Here is a 15,786-nt window from a genome sequence, read left to right as displayed (position 1 = left end):
CCTTACTTTTTTTATACTCTTAAATTTACTGGACGTTTCTTAAGTCAATGTTAAAGATAATTATCTCTTCTACATGGTACTGGCACTTTTCTACTTAACCTACTATAAAAGTTCCTTACGCTTTATGTGCAATGTATCTATTTTTATACGTGTTAAAACGTAGATGTAACGCCATTAGGCTAATTATAATATGTTGTCTAATAACACGCTTAAATATGAATAAATACAATTATTTGTATTCCCACAATAGTTTCCGAAATAAAAATTGCTCACTACGGATAAAAAAATCACCATCTTGTTCATCCGTGATTATGAAGACTCAAAGAAATACTAATCGACGAAAATTAATTTTTAAATATGTAACCTTTTAAAGAAATTTTCCTATTTTAATTTAAATATGTTTACCCGGATATCCGCTAGCTCATTCTTGATTCTGCATTCTTAGGAAGATCGTGAAAGTTGGCATTATTCATTGCTAGTTGATAGGACTGCTACAATCCACGGTTGGTCTGTAACTGATGGTGTTGAGCTCCATTTAGTATACCAGAATTCTGAATCTCATCTTCTCGTAAACAAGCTGACTCTAGATGCTTATTCAAGTAAGATTTAAGTGCAAAAGTTTTATGACAACGCGAACATTCGTAATTCTTGTCCGCTGAATGAGTCTGCATGTGAGCACGCAAGTTTGATCTATCAGCAAAAGCTTTACCACAGTGAGCACAACCATATGGTTTTTCTCCAGTATGGCTACGAAGATGGCCTTGCAACAGCCACGGTCTTGAAAACATTTTACCACAAACACCACAACTGTGGGCGAGCTTATGAGTAAGCACATGCATAGCGAGAGCTGGCATGCTTACATATGCCTTGCCACAATGAATACACTTTTTTGCAGATTGCGAGTCAAGACTACGATGAGTCTGCTTATGCCGTGAAAGATTTGAAGATGTAGCATACCGTTTCCCGCATTCTGTACAAGTAAATTTCGGTCGATCTACTTGAGTAACCGATTCCTTATCAGGTACAGAAGAGTTACTGGTACGTCGTTTGGATCGACCATCAGAGACAAAAAAAGCTTCATAAGTATATGCAACGGTTTTATTAGAACTGTTAGAATTATTGGTAGGACTAAAAATATTGATAGTAGCGTCATTATTAACATTATTAATATTAGCCTCCACAATAGTAGATAATTGAGGCTCTGATGTCTTTTCACTTTTTAATGGCTGTTGTTGAAGATTTTGACAAATTGGAATTGGTACTAAGACAGAAACTGGAATGGAAACAGGTAATTGTGACTGATGTAATGTACTTAGCTGCGAAGAAGAAGGTGAAGAAGGTGAGAGTCTATGTATAAAGATAGAATGTGTAGGAGCTGCTGGAGAAGCACTTAAATCAAGAATAGCTTGTGCAGCAGAAAGATCTTCTTCAGCAGAAGAGCGGATTTCATGTGGTTGGAGACTGTATGGTCGATAAATATCTTTTTTTTTTGGAGGCAAAGATAAAGCTGTTCCTGTACTGGTAAAACACATAGAGAGACTTTTACGTGGAGGAAGAGTTATTGAACTAGAAATTGTAGTATTTTGGTGAATTAGTTGTTGTTGATGATGATGACTTTGTTGCAGTGAGGATAATATTGCACGATTTGAATTCTCTGATTGTTCTTGAAGTACATGAATATTATGATGTGATGACGTTGGAGAAAAAACTCTTGGTCTTGCTAATTCAGCAGCTGAGCGTAAGGTGGCATATTTTGGCGGTTCTTCGTGATTTATCCAGGCTTCATGCGTATATCCTATAAAATTTAGAAAACATTAATATAAATTAATTCATATAATTGCTACTTTACTTAATTTCATATAAAATATAACTAATAGCATTTTGTGTAAATTAAATATTAAAAATAGTACACTATAATGTAGAATTAATAATAAAAATATTTATAGTAATACACATCATATAAAACAATACATGTCAAATTATTTAAAAAAGTGATTAATATACGATATAATTTATAATTAAATGTATATAAAATTAAACATCAATTTAAATTATACTTAAGTATTTAAACTATTTTATATATGTAATTTATATAAATATATAATTTATTATAATATTACAATAACAAATTTTATTTAAATGAAATTAAGAAAATATCTATCTAGATAAATATTTGAATCAATGATTTTATTTGTGACCATGTGTAGTAACCATTTAAATCCATTTGAATGATTGATTAAATCATTGAACAAAAATCATAATATAATTTTAAAATGATATATTCAATTATATAATGTATTGTGACTATATTTAAAAAATCACTTATATAGTGTTATATTTTAATAAACGAAAATAATTTTTAATAGTAGAATCTTAATTTTAAATATTAGAAAATTGAATAATATAAAGAAAAAAATGTTCAAATAAACGATATTGGTTAGTTATCGCTGACATGTTAAAAGAGAACTTTTTGACGAATATAATTGAGCCAAACAAATTACTAATTAAGTTTTTATACCGCAATTGGTGTTATGTTAATAGAATTAGGATGAAATATGTTTTGAATATATTTCATTAAACAATGTTTTGTATTGATTAAATTAAAAATAAACTTATAATTAGATCGACTTTTTTCATTATGATAATGTCAATAAATTAAACATGTCTATTATTTAATCGATTTGTTAGTAAAACTAAATGCGTGGTTTTAACTGTCTTATTTTTTTCTCTTAATCTTTCATAAAATAATACAACATTGAAATATATTAAATCTTTTATCATTTAACACCATTTTAATTAAAATTTTTTTTATTGAATTTGCTTTGTACTTTCATATACTTCTATTTTTATTTCTGAATAGTCTTTCTATGTATTAAGCGATAGAGAAGCTATTTTCAAATATTAGAGATATATTTTCAATTTATCGTCATATAATTTTATTTTGATATGCACTCATCATCGCTTCAAAAAAATTACTAGTTGGTGAATCTATTGGTATATACAGAGATAGTTCTAATTATATTTCTAGTAATTTTTTGATATTTTTCATATTGATTTGCTAGTAAAAATGTTTCCCTTTATTTATTCAACCTCCTCTTCACATCTTCAGAATTTAACAAAATAAACGATAACGATGGTTCAACTCTGGATGAAGAAAATTGTATATTTATATACTTAAAACAAAAGTATGATATACTACGATTCGTGTAGGCAACACAAGTGACATTGGTTCAGATATAATGAACACCCTTATCCCAAGTTCAACATTATCTTAAACACCTTAATCTATGATATTTCTATCTTCGTCGAAATTTACTAAATATCATCGGATGCTTGATTATAATTAAAAAATACATGCCTCCCTTATATTGATGATAAAAGAAATTAACAAAGCTTCTGATGATTTACTACAAATATTTCATTATAAATTTTATATATAATATAAATAATATTATATAAATAAAATAACTGAATAAGAATATTTTATTAAAAATTAAATTTTAATATATTTATTTTCAATAAATAAAAATTTTAAACGTAAATTAAATATTTGTAAATGATTTATTTTTTTGTAAATACATATATAATTATTAAATATATTAAAGATATATATTTTTATATACCCATTTTGTTTCTATAAGATATTGTTTTGCATCATACTGATGCTTAATATATATTCTATAATATGTGCACCTACATAAATGTATATGTTTCAAATATATTGTTATACATATAAATATTATAAAATTATATTTTATAATATATTGTAATTCTGTATAGAACCTAAATATTCTATATACAGAATTATATGAAAAGAAGTTTCATTATTATAATAAATTAAAAATAAATAAAACAATACATGAAAAAAGAAAGGACTAGGAATATAAAAGTAAGACAAACATTCTTATATACAAAAATTTGTAAATGTTAACTGTGTTCATGCACATAGAAAAACTATTTGAAAAAAGCCTTAAAAGGTTTTTTTTCAATTTCAGAGTGTATAAGAAACAGACCTATAATTAAAAAATAAAAGGCGAGCAATAAACTGTTTAGATATATAAATTTAGATAAAATAAACATCTTATAAATACTAAGAATTCGAACTTCTTAATTATAGATATTTATCATTAACTTATATACTTACTTTAATATTTAATTTATTTCATTGAAGCATTTTGCTACCTACAATTCATTTTTCTAAAAATATATTATGTAACAACCTTTTTTTATATTTTTAAATATTACAAATACTTTTTATTTACTTTTATTCATGAATAACTTTAATATTAAATTTTTAATCATTATTTGCTTATTTCTTAACATATTTATTATTTTTTCAATACAAACAATCTATATTATTAAATTATTATTATTATATTATTAATTATATTATTAGATTATAACAATTTTTATTGTTTATACATTTAATATTTTACGTTATAGAATAAATTTTTCAATTTAACTCAGAGTTAAAAATATATAGATTTATTTATATAATATATATATATACCATTGTAATTAAATTATTTTAAAAACGTATTTATTTTATATTCCTCAATATTGATATAACTTTGCCAAATTATCTAATTTATTATTATAATAAAAATGAAGAAATACTAAATTTTAAATCCTTGAAAAACGAAGATGCAATTATTGTACATCAATAACCAATACACAATGCATATATTATTTATGTATTATATTAATACCTATCTAATCAACATTAAAAGATTCCAAAATTACTTAAAAATTTATCAAATTTATTTTGAAATAAAATAAGTAGTTTTATAGCAATTTGAGAATTTATGCAAACTCTATTAATTTGTATTGTCATTTTTTAATAAATAATCATATCGAAAACAAATTCAAGATATATAACAAAAATCAGAATATTAAAAATAGATTCAGGATAAAATTTATTATGAACTCGAATTCATAATACACCTAATAGAAAGAAGATATTTTCATAATGTTCACACCGCATGCATATTGTTAAAGCTACTGTACTCGTAATAAACATAAGTAAATAAATTAATGTGCGCGATTAAAATTAAATACAATCAAATTAATGTTAAATAACTCATATAATTAATTAAATTTAATTATATTTTATGATAAGATCTAATATATAAATAAAATAATATATATTATTGTAGGTGATATTTTGTTTTAATAACAATTTTATTCATCATAAATTTATTATCTGTGACGTAAAATGTCAATTATAATAAGATAAATATTATATTTATATTATATGAATTAAATAAATTTTATAAGATTTACATGTTATTGTAATATTTAATTCAATAATCAATTTTGAAAAGTTAATTTTTTTACGATTTAATAAAAATTTTAACACAATATTATATTAAATTTTAAATTTATTTTATAAAGTAAAATATATATTTTATTTATATATATATATAATATATATATAATAAAATATATATTTTAAAATTTATATTTTATTTTACTTTATAATACATATATTTAATATATAATATTACTTAATCATATATACTTAATAGTTGTTTATTTCAAATAAAATATTATGTTTCATTTTTTTAAATAAGTTACTATTAGTATTATAAGAGAAATATAAATTCATTGTAAGCACTCAATAGAAAAATAATTCAAATAATATTTTATTGAAGCATAAAATCATAATAAAATTATGTGTAAGGATAAATAAGTATTTGAAAAAATCTTGAAATACATTTTAATGTACTATTTAATTTCAATAAAAAATTCTTAATATTAAATTTACTTTTTATTATTTAATTATAATTGAATTAAATTTTAAGTAATTCACAATTATAAATGAAATATATATATATTATAAATTATTAATAACCGATCAAGTTTCAAATATTTTAAATATTGAATTAACTTTATTATTTATTAATAATTGATAATTAAATACACATGTTGATCTAAAAAATTATTAAATTTGATTATTGATATATTTATGTATATAAACCTATACTTATATATGGATCACTACACTTGTTGATTCTATAACATTCTCTACATTAAAATAAATATCTGACTGAATGAAAGTCGGATGTTACGGTGATCTATTCTACTTTTACTACAATATGGGTGACAATTAGTCAAATATAATTAGCTAAATTAATCGTAAATATAAAAAATCTGACATTATCAATATGAAGTATCCGTAATTTGTAAAGAATATTTCTTTACATACATAATAAAAATATTTTATTACTTTATATTCAATATTAGCTACGCTAGTGGGGTACAATATTGCTTATATGTATTTGAAACAAAATATTCATATGATAATTAGAAAATAATATTAAAGCATCTAAATGTATATTTAAATAGAAGATTCAAAATATACAATGTATTTCAATATAGAATTTTATGTATACATATTTTCAGTCATTTCAATTATCAATATAATATTAATAAACAAGAAACATATCAAATTATATAAATATAAAATGTTATAAAATATCAATAAAATTTTTTTTCAAAATCAAAGAATTTTAATCGGCAGAATAAATATAATTTTTGCAATATCCAAATATTTGTATGAGTGTAAATGTGAGAGTTGTGCATGCTTGTGCAGCTGTATTTTTGTCTAATAATTTATTGATAATTGTTTATTAAATAAGATAGTTGAAATAAAAGAATTATTTAAACATTTATATTACATTGCATAGTAGTGCTTCAAATATATTTTAAATAATACGCCTACTTTCATCTTTTTATGTAATAAAAACTAAATAATAGAAAATTTGAAAAATTCAGGTCGTTCCCATATATTGTATTACGCCACACTTCAGTATCGGTTACATATATATCGAGGATTGGTGACCTAATTAATTTATCATCATTTCATATCGCAGTAAATAAATTGATAAAATATTTAATAAAAAGAAGAAAAACTAATCTTTTAAATGCCAAAATCTTTATATATATGTATATATATTGTAATAGAAATCTATTTATTCTAAATAAAATGTATTCATTCATTCTGAATAACATTTAAAAAATAGCAGTGTATGCAATGTATGCAATTGCATATATTACTTAAAAACATCAATAAACTCGAATAAATAAAATGAATATAAGATTTCATAGATGCAATAACAAATTTAATTAAATATGTAGTACAATTTAGAAATTTTATCTTCAAGTTTTTCTTAAAAGAATTCTAAGATGAAAAAACAATTATTTTACAATAGAATTTACTTTACAAGTATGTACATTTTTTATAGGGTGTTTCGACATATAAATAATTACAAATACAAATACGCCAATTTACGTAAGTTTACACACATATAAATCTGCATGGGTGTGGCAAATCTACATATTCATTTAGTCACTTGTATTTTTGAATTTGAGATATATATTATTTTATGTTCTTATACTCTTTATGTTCTTTATGCTCTTACGCATTATGCCCACGCATACATTTCATATTTCTTTTTTGATAACTTTTTATTTTTTATAGATTCATAATAATTTGCTATTTCAATTATATGGAATTTTTAATTTGTTTTAATGTATTTTGATTCTTTGAATAGTTCCCTCCCTTTCCTGACGTTTTTTCTCTTCATCAATTATGTTATCTCATATTCTTAATTATACTATAATTCCAATGTAGAAATCACTTACTCTATATTTCATACTTTTCTAACGTTATTCAATACTTAATTATTTTTTATATTTTATTATAAAATGTTCATATTACAAGCTCATCTAGTTAAATTAAATTTTATTTCTAAAATTTTTATATAATTATTTTTTCTCTTTGTTAAAATGATTAGTTATTATTTGCAAGTAATTGACTAATATTTATTACTAAAATTTTTATTTATATATTTTTTTATATATACATTTATTTACGGTAAATATATAAAGTAACTTACCATTATAGTAAAGAGCTCCTGAAGCATTTAGTGGTGGAGGGCTTGGAGCCGTCGCGCCAGCCGTGGGACTATGAGGACCCCAGCAGGTCTGGTTCTCAATGCTAATTTGTTCAACATCTCCATTGCTATATCTATTCATATCGACATCGCCTACGACATCAATTTCTTCATCATCAGTTTGCAGAGCAATCACTTGTTGTTGTCCTTCATGAAATTCGTCTCGTGTACGCTTCGTGTCGATGAAAATGAAATCTCGATTTTGTGAGATAAGTTCATTGCTACTCTGTTGTTCAGACTCACCACTTTCCTCAGCTCTTTCAGGCCATGGATAAGCTTTCCACTTTTTGGCCATGAGACAACGCGGCATTATGAGATCTAATTCTTAATCGCCTTTTATTGTGCACTACTACAACTTTTTAATTATCGTCGTTGCTATTGTTTTCTAATACCGGCTGTATGTCGATACAGTAACAGAGATAACAGCACAACGCCTGGATCCATGTCATCGACCTAAGAAGGACGATGCTGCGCTTGTTCTTGACATCATTGCTACTTTGATTCTGCCTATTCTATCATACTTCAAATTTACTCATCTCTTCTCATTTTTCTCTTTCACTCCCTTTGATATTCAATAATATAACTCAAATTTCTTCGTATCACTTTATGTTGGCCAGTTTGTCGTTTTAAATAAGCTCTTTATCTTTTTACATCGAAGCTTTTCCTCTCTCTCTCTCTCTTTCTCTCTCACACGCGCACGCATTCAACGAAGAGTGAGAGAATACGTTTTATCTCGATGCTCGCTCCAAGTCCGTCTGTCAGTTAGGATTTCTGGTCGAGCTACACACACCCTCGATATGCTAGTTCTCTACCCGTCTATATCATTATGTATCTCACTCCCACATGAAGACAAGAGAAAAGAGAGAAGCCAGCCAACATACTTCATCATGAATTGAACAAAGATAGAAGAGGCGCGCGCAGCTCTCCCCTTTAACAACCCCTCTCCATTTTCTGTCGTTGGCTACTAGTGTGCATGTGTTCATCGACAATACTAGTAACGCAAGAGAGAGAATATAAATGGAGGGGTGAATATTATTCACGCGTGTGCATATTCATATAGAAAACAAGACGAGACTATTATCGTTTATTGAGAAAAAGTGAGAGGAAAAAACAAACTGGAAAGAAAGGATAATCCCCACGCTTTCCGGCGCGACTTTGCGGTGATTTCTCCCCAATCACCGTTGTTAGCACGATAAAGACTCACCCTTCAACAAATTATAACAGAATACTTATATGTGTGCATTACTTTTACTATTTCTTTAATGACAGTACTAATTCAATTCACTGATACAATCTTATATTTGCTTAAACTTTTTTTGATTATGCATACACTCTTTAATACCGTCCATATTTTCATATATATATATATATATATAAGTGTGCCACTGAAACAAAAGTATTAATGTATAGGAATTAGATGTAAAGGAATGACAAATCATAGAATTTACAAACAAGCTTGAAATCTCTATGGTTTCTAATGAAATCCTTAAATTGTAATTATTTAAAAATCGCTAAATAACAATATTTATAATTTTATGAATAGAAAATTTTATATTTGCTATCTAAGATATTCGATTATATTCGATTACAATACAATAATACAATAATTTCGATTATTGTTGTTTGATCTAGAAAATACTTTTTCCCATTATATAGAAATAAATATTCTTATTGCAATTCAATACTAATTTCTAATCAACTTTAGATATTTAATTAATAAATTAGAAATTTGTTATTAATTAACAATATCTCTAAATACTTATAAATGAACAATTATGTATTATATATAAATATTTCATTTCATTTACATACTTAAAAATTATTTATAAATTTAAACTTTAAAAAAATTGAATTAATTTAATTCTAAAAAAAACATTATTTTTAAAATAATTTTATCATTTTTAATTATTATTATTATAATTAAATTATAAATAAGAATTTTTATATATAGATTTTATTTTAATATCTTATTACCCATCAATTGTTTCTATTATTTCAATAAATATATTAATAAATATTTATGTAAATATATAACGAACTTCTTATTATGAATAACATATTAATGTATATTGAATAATAATAATAATAATATATGCATAAATTACAATTTATTATGCATAGATTGATAATTGTTTTAAAAAAGAAAAATTGATACAAAGAAATAAAAATGTCAGATAATATAGAAATTTAATATACAATTATTTTAGATTTGATTTTACTAATATTATAATTTATGAATAATTATCTTCGTAATTTTTTAAATTATTTACTAAATTAAAGCACATAATTGAGATGAAATAATATTGAAGCTTGTTTATTTTTTATTACAATTATAAGGTTAATTAATATTATATTTTCTTCAGTTGAATATTAAAAAATTTTAAATATATTAAAAAAATATTTTGAAGGATTCGGCAATAAAGTAAAATTTGTTATTAATCGTAAACTGTTAAGAACAAAACAAAAAGGTATTAAAAATTTATTACATATTTATCTGATGTTGAAATAGTCGAATCATTTAATTTTACGCATACGAACCTTCACCTCTGGCAAGTCTCAATATATAAACATAAATGTTAAAACATATATATGTCAATCAATGGTATTTCTGGTGTGTTAATAGTGTTTATACTATTCAACATATCAGATCATCAATCAATATAAAAAAAATTTTTATAAAATTGAAAACAGCACAAAATCTACGATCGTAATAACGAAATGATCATTCAAATGTCCTTTAGTACAATAGATTTATGGATATCATCTCTGTCGCAGAAAGATAGAAGTATCAATAAATTTATTAGGGAGGAAAAATATAACAGAGCACATGCGCAGATAATAATAATCGACCAGGGCAAGAAAACGCAGGTTATTTTATACATATACACACAACACCTGGTGAAATGAGCATTATTTCTCCACACGCTAATAATGAGTAGTTATACTGCCACCGTGAATATTTCGTATTAGTATTGAATATTTCTCTGGCCTCTTTTGCCTTAAGCGCATGCGCCTCACTATAGGTATGATATGTTAACATTACGACGTGTATCTCTATTTTTTTCATGGTAATCGGTTATCTGTTGGATTATCAATATGTTTATTTGGCATCTAACTTTTATTAAAATTTTCTTTACAGCAAAGTTTTAGTAACTTATCATTTATTTTTATTAAGTTATTAATAGACAAAGGCTATAGACTAGCGTGCAAAGGAGATGTTTAGTTACTTCTATAAATACTACTGTGCATATTGTTATCGTAATATTAAGCCATAATGTACAAAATACACTTTTGCATAGGTTGAACATGTAATTTTTAATACATATTTATAAATATATGAGAACGAGGTGTTTATAAATCTACTAGTTATTAAACTCATTCATATCATATTTAAAATTATCTTTTAATTTACTTAACTTATTTGTTAAGTAGCTAAAGTTATATAAATGAAACATCCATACGTTAATTAATTTAATACAAATGCATGAATTGAAAAAAAATACTAATCAGTTCTAAAAAGTATATGTAAGTACATTAGACATCATAATTTAACGCCATTTTTATTTAAATATATATAATTGTTGCTTTTACTATAATATTTCGTTATATACACTTTTCTCGTATAAATATATATATATTCACAATTGTATTAAAATTAGCGATAATTTTTATCGCAAATAAATTTTTTGTCGTCTGCGCTTATAATTTTAATTGTGAAAACTAATTGTATTTTTACATATAATATATTTATTTAATTGAATAATGTTTACTTGTAAATAAAGTTAAAAAAATTTGTTTTTTAAACAGTTAGAATATCTACAGAAATGTTTAAATTAATTATTGGAATTACTATTGAAAAAACAAATTTAAAGATTGCTTTTTTAATTGGTAATTTTTTAAAAGTATGTTATGTTATAATATATAAAATAAATATAATATAAGTAATAAAAAACCCTAAAGTAGTATATAATATAAAATATAATATAAGTAATAAAAAACCCTAAAAATTGAATGAAATCAATTGTTAATATCAGTAAACATCATTTTGTCTTGTAATAATATTGATAAATTAATTCAAATAAATTTTTATTAATTAATAAATATAATTAAAATTTGTAATATGATTATAATTTTTTAATCTATTTTTATATGGTAAACAGTGTAATTATTAAGCAACTAAATTATTATATAATTATTGTATATAACATATAAGTGTTATATATAATACTAACTAATTTTAGTACAAATATTTCATAACTTCATAAATAAATATATTATATTGCAATTTTTTATCATTTAAAAAATTGTAATTTTACTTCTAATTATTAATTCTTTTATTTGTAGTTTTAATAATAAATTTGTCGTCATTTAAATTATATAAATGTTAAAATAAATAAATTTTGTTTATAATTTGTATTCTACATTTTTAGTTTTAAATTAAAAAATATTATTATATTATGTAGTTAAATTCATAAATGAATGAATAATTTGTACTTTAATACATATACAATTGATGTACATTTCTAGTTCTTACAATCATGTTAATGTTTACGTAAACTTGTAATATTTTTAATATAATTTACAATAATTCACTTCATGAAAAAAATTTATTAAAGTCAAATAATACTACTTGACATTGATTAAGCAATAAATATTTTCGTTTAATAATATTTTTTTAATTCTTCAATTTATGTAATAAAAATATTCCCTTACATTAAATATTTATTCTTAAAATTTACTTATCTAAAAAAATTTAATATAATATTTATCAATCGATTTTGTTCCTATGAATAAAGAAACAAATTTATAAACTTCTTAAAATATTTTCAATTTTGGAGTTGCGAAAATAACTATGCATATTACGGGATTCAATATCGGAGTATACTTATGAGTGCTGTGGTAAATATTCTAACGAGATAACCCATTCCACCTTCTTCAGTATTTTTCTTATAGTCTATTTTTTTGTATCATAATGTAAAAAAATTTGTTAATTAAGTATTATTGATTAATTCGCTCCCCTTCTCTAGCAGAAGGTATTGAATGGATATTACATGCTTATTATTAATTTAAAAATTAATTTACAATAACTACCTCAAAATCCAATTATTAACTATCACCGAATGATTATATTTTATCTGTTAAAGCTAATCTTTTCGTAACTGCAAAATGATTATTGTACTACTCAATTATTATGTACATTAGTTACTATTTTCAGCATGGTGTTGAACAATAACCCATACACAAAAATTATATTAAAAATAATAATGACCGATGTATTAATTATGATCAAATTTTGATTACGAATGCTACATTTTATATACTGTGTATGGAAATATAATCAATAATTTATTTTTAAAAATTTAGTTATTATTACTAACTTAGTTATTATAAAGAAAATTTATATCAATTGAATTGTTTATATTCAAAATATTTTATAACATTTAATATCAGAATTTCATAAAATATCATTTTAATAAAATAATATTAAAATTCTTTTAATAAAAAGTTAGTATTACATAATATTATAATTTCAAATGTCGATTCTTTATGTATTTTAAGTTATACATTTGGTCTTAATCAAAATATTCCACATCGAGATATCAAAACATCTCGTACTAGACTTATTATATATTATTATTAATATTATTATATTATTATCAGTATTTATAATATAATTTTTCTAAAATCAATTCAATAAATGATGGGATATATTTGGAACTATTTTTTAAAATATAAGCAAAATTTATTTCGAATATTTTCAAAACTTAACTTCTTAAAAGTAAAACACAAAATAATGCATAATATATTATATTACGTATAATATATAGAATTATATTTTTATTATTTCAATTGATAGATTAGTTAAAATCAATCTGTTATCATTAGGCACTGAATAAATAATATTATTCAATAATACAATTTCATATACCTATCATAAAGTATCAAAAGCTCAGTAACACAAGCACCTTAAAATATCATTAAAAGGTTAAAAATTGATAAATAAATAAATTCAAAATGTGCAATATAAATATTATATTATATTACAAAGGCTTTCATATTTAACTCCAACAATAAATTTTAAATGATATAACTTTATAGAACACAAGCAAAATTAGTCCTCTTCCAAAAAATTTGACAAAGATGAATTCTATAGAAATTGTAGATGATATGTTTTTATTCATACTATTTTTCATGTATAATACGTCTTATTACATATTATATTACTTTATTTAAATAACAAAGATATGAAAAAAAAAATTAAATACTATAATTTAAATATGCAATGATTTTATATTTTTATCGTTGTATTTAAACTCAATTAAATCTACATTAAAGTAAACTTTATTAAATTAAAATCGAATCAAGTTTATTAATAAAAAAATGCATGTGCATTTGCTGAAAAATTGAAAATAGATTAACAAAAAAATTAAGTATGCTAGCAGTAACTAAATATGTAAATGATATATGTATATTGTTAAATAATTCAATCAATAAATACAAAAAATATACAGCAAATATTAAAAGATAATTAATTAATTTATATATAATTTATTATTTATACCATAATTATCTAAGTTTAATGAAAATATAGGTTTGAAACTGTGTTTGAAAAAAAGTTTCTGATACAATTTTCTTAAATATTTCTATACAATATATTTTAACAATTTTACAGTTTCTACAGTATTCTTTACTAATTCTTTCAAATGTAAAAGAAATATAAGAGTTAAAATTATAATAAATCGCACAAAAATCATTACAATAAATAAACTATAGATATCTGTAGATATTGAATCAACGACATTGAATGATTATAAGAAACTATTTTAAATAACAATATCGAAGCATTTATATTAACTTATATAGTCAATTGTTTAACCCTATTTTTATAAAATATGATATTTATCAATATTAATACAACAAAATAATAAATAAATGTTGTCTAATCTATTCCAAAAAAGAATTTCTTTACGAAAATTCAAATCAATACAATATATAAAAAGCAATAGAAGGAAGCAGCGATCAATTTCACTAAAAATCTTAGAAACATGAAAACAATGCCGTCTTGATTGTATGAAAGTTTTCATTGCAACACATTAATAATCTATGAACATATTTTTATCTTATAAATTAAAAATTAATTTTTCTGCTTAATAAAAACAAGAGTTATAAAAGAAAAGTAAATAATAAAAACAGAAAAAATAAGTGTTTCTTTGAATAACCAAAGAAAATAAATTTTCTTGTTTCTCAATTTATTAATTATATAAATAACAAACGTTAACTTTAAAATTATAAATATGTAAATTTGTAAAATAATTATTTTATAATCTGTATTTAATAAATTTTTTTGTGTTTACCATTTCGAAATATACATAATATAAATTCAAGGAATCGTTTAGATTTTATGAAGATTTTATTTTATCAAATATTAATAAATAACATGTTATTAATTTTGTATCTCTAAATTATTAAGAATAGTAGAAAGAGATTTATTGAATTATAATGAATATTTAAATTGTATTTTTAATATTTAAATTATATTGGAATATATATCAATTTTTATTGAATACCCTTTAATATATATTTTTATATTGTAGGCGATTTTTCTTATAATTTCTTTTTTGGTCTGATAAACTGCTTTTAAAAGTTTAGTCAAAATACGATTTTACTATTTTTATATCATATTTTTTAAATACTATTATTTTATCTTTTATAATTGAAAATAAAATACTATCTAACTTGAAAAATTATTTATTACAGTTGTAACATCTTTTAATATAAATCTTTAAATAGTTTTTATAAGATCGCATATATATATATATATATATAT

The 15,786-nt window shown here is 22.3% G+C and overlaps 1 protein-coding gene across 1 annotated transcript; it reads right to left on the bottom strand.

Moving 5' to 3' along the window:
- Positions 1 to 410: 410 nt before the first annotated feature.
- On the bottom strand, positions 411 to 8,631 carry scrt (scratch). The gene is made up of 2 exons (XM_011504206.1): positions 7,902 to 8,631; positions 411 to 1,795 (listed from the first exon to the last, which is right to left on the bottom strand). The coding sequence occupies exons 1-2, from the start codon at positions 8,266 to 8,268 to the stop codon at positions 492 to 494; spliced, it is 1,671 nt and encodes a 556-aa protein (XP_011502508.1). The 5' UTR covers positions 8,269 to 8,631; the 3' UTR covers positions 411 to 491.
- Positions 8,632 to 15,786: the final 7,155 nt, after the last annotated feature.

The sequence above is a fragment of the Ceratosolen solmsi genome, unplaced genomic scaffold, assembly GCF_000503995.2.
Source record: "Ceratosolen solmsi marchali unplaced genomic scaffold, CerSol_1.0 scaffold19, whole genome shotgun sequence".
NCBI classification, from domain to species: Eukaryota; Metazoa; Arthropoda; class Insecta; order Hymenoptera; family Agaonidae; genus Ceratosolen; species Ceratosolen solmsi.
The sequence above is the reverse complement of the archived record's forward strand: the minus strand, read 5'-3'. Positions and strand labels throughout refer to the sequence as shown.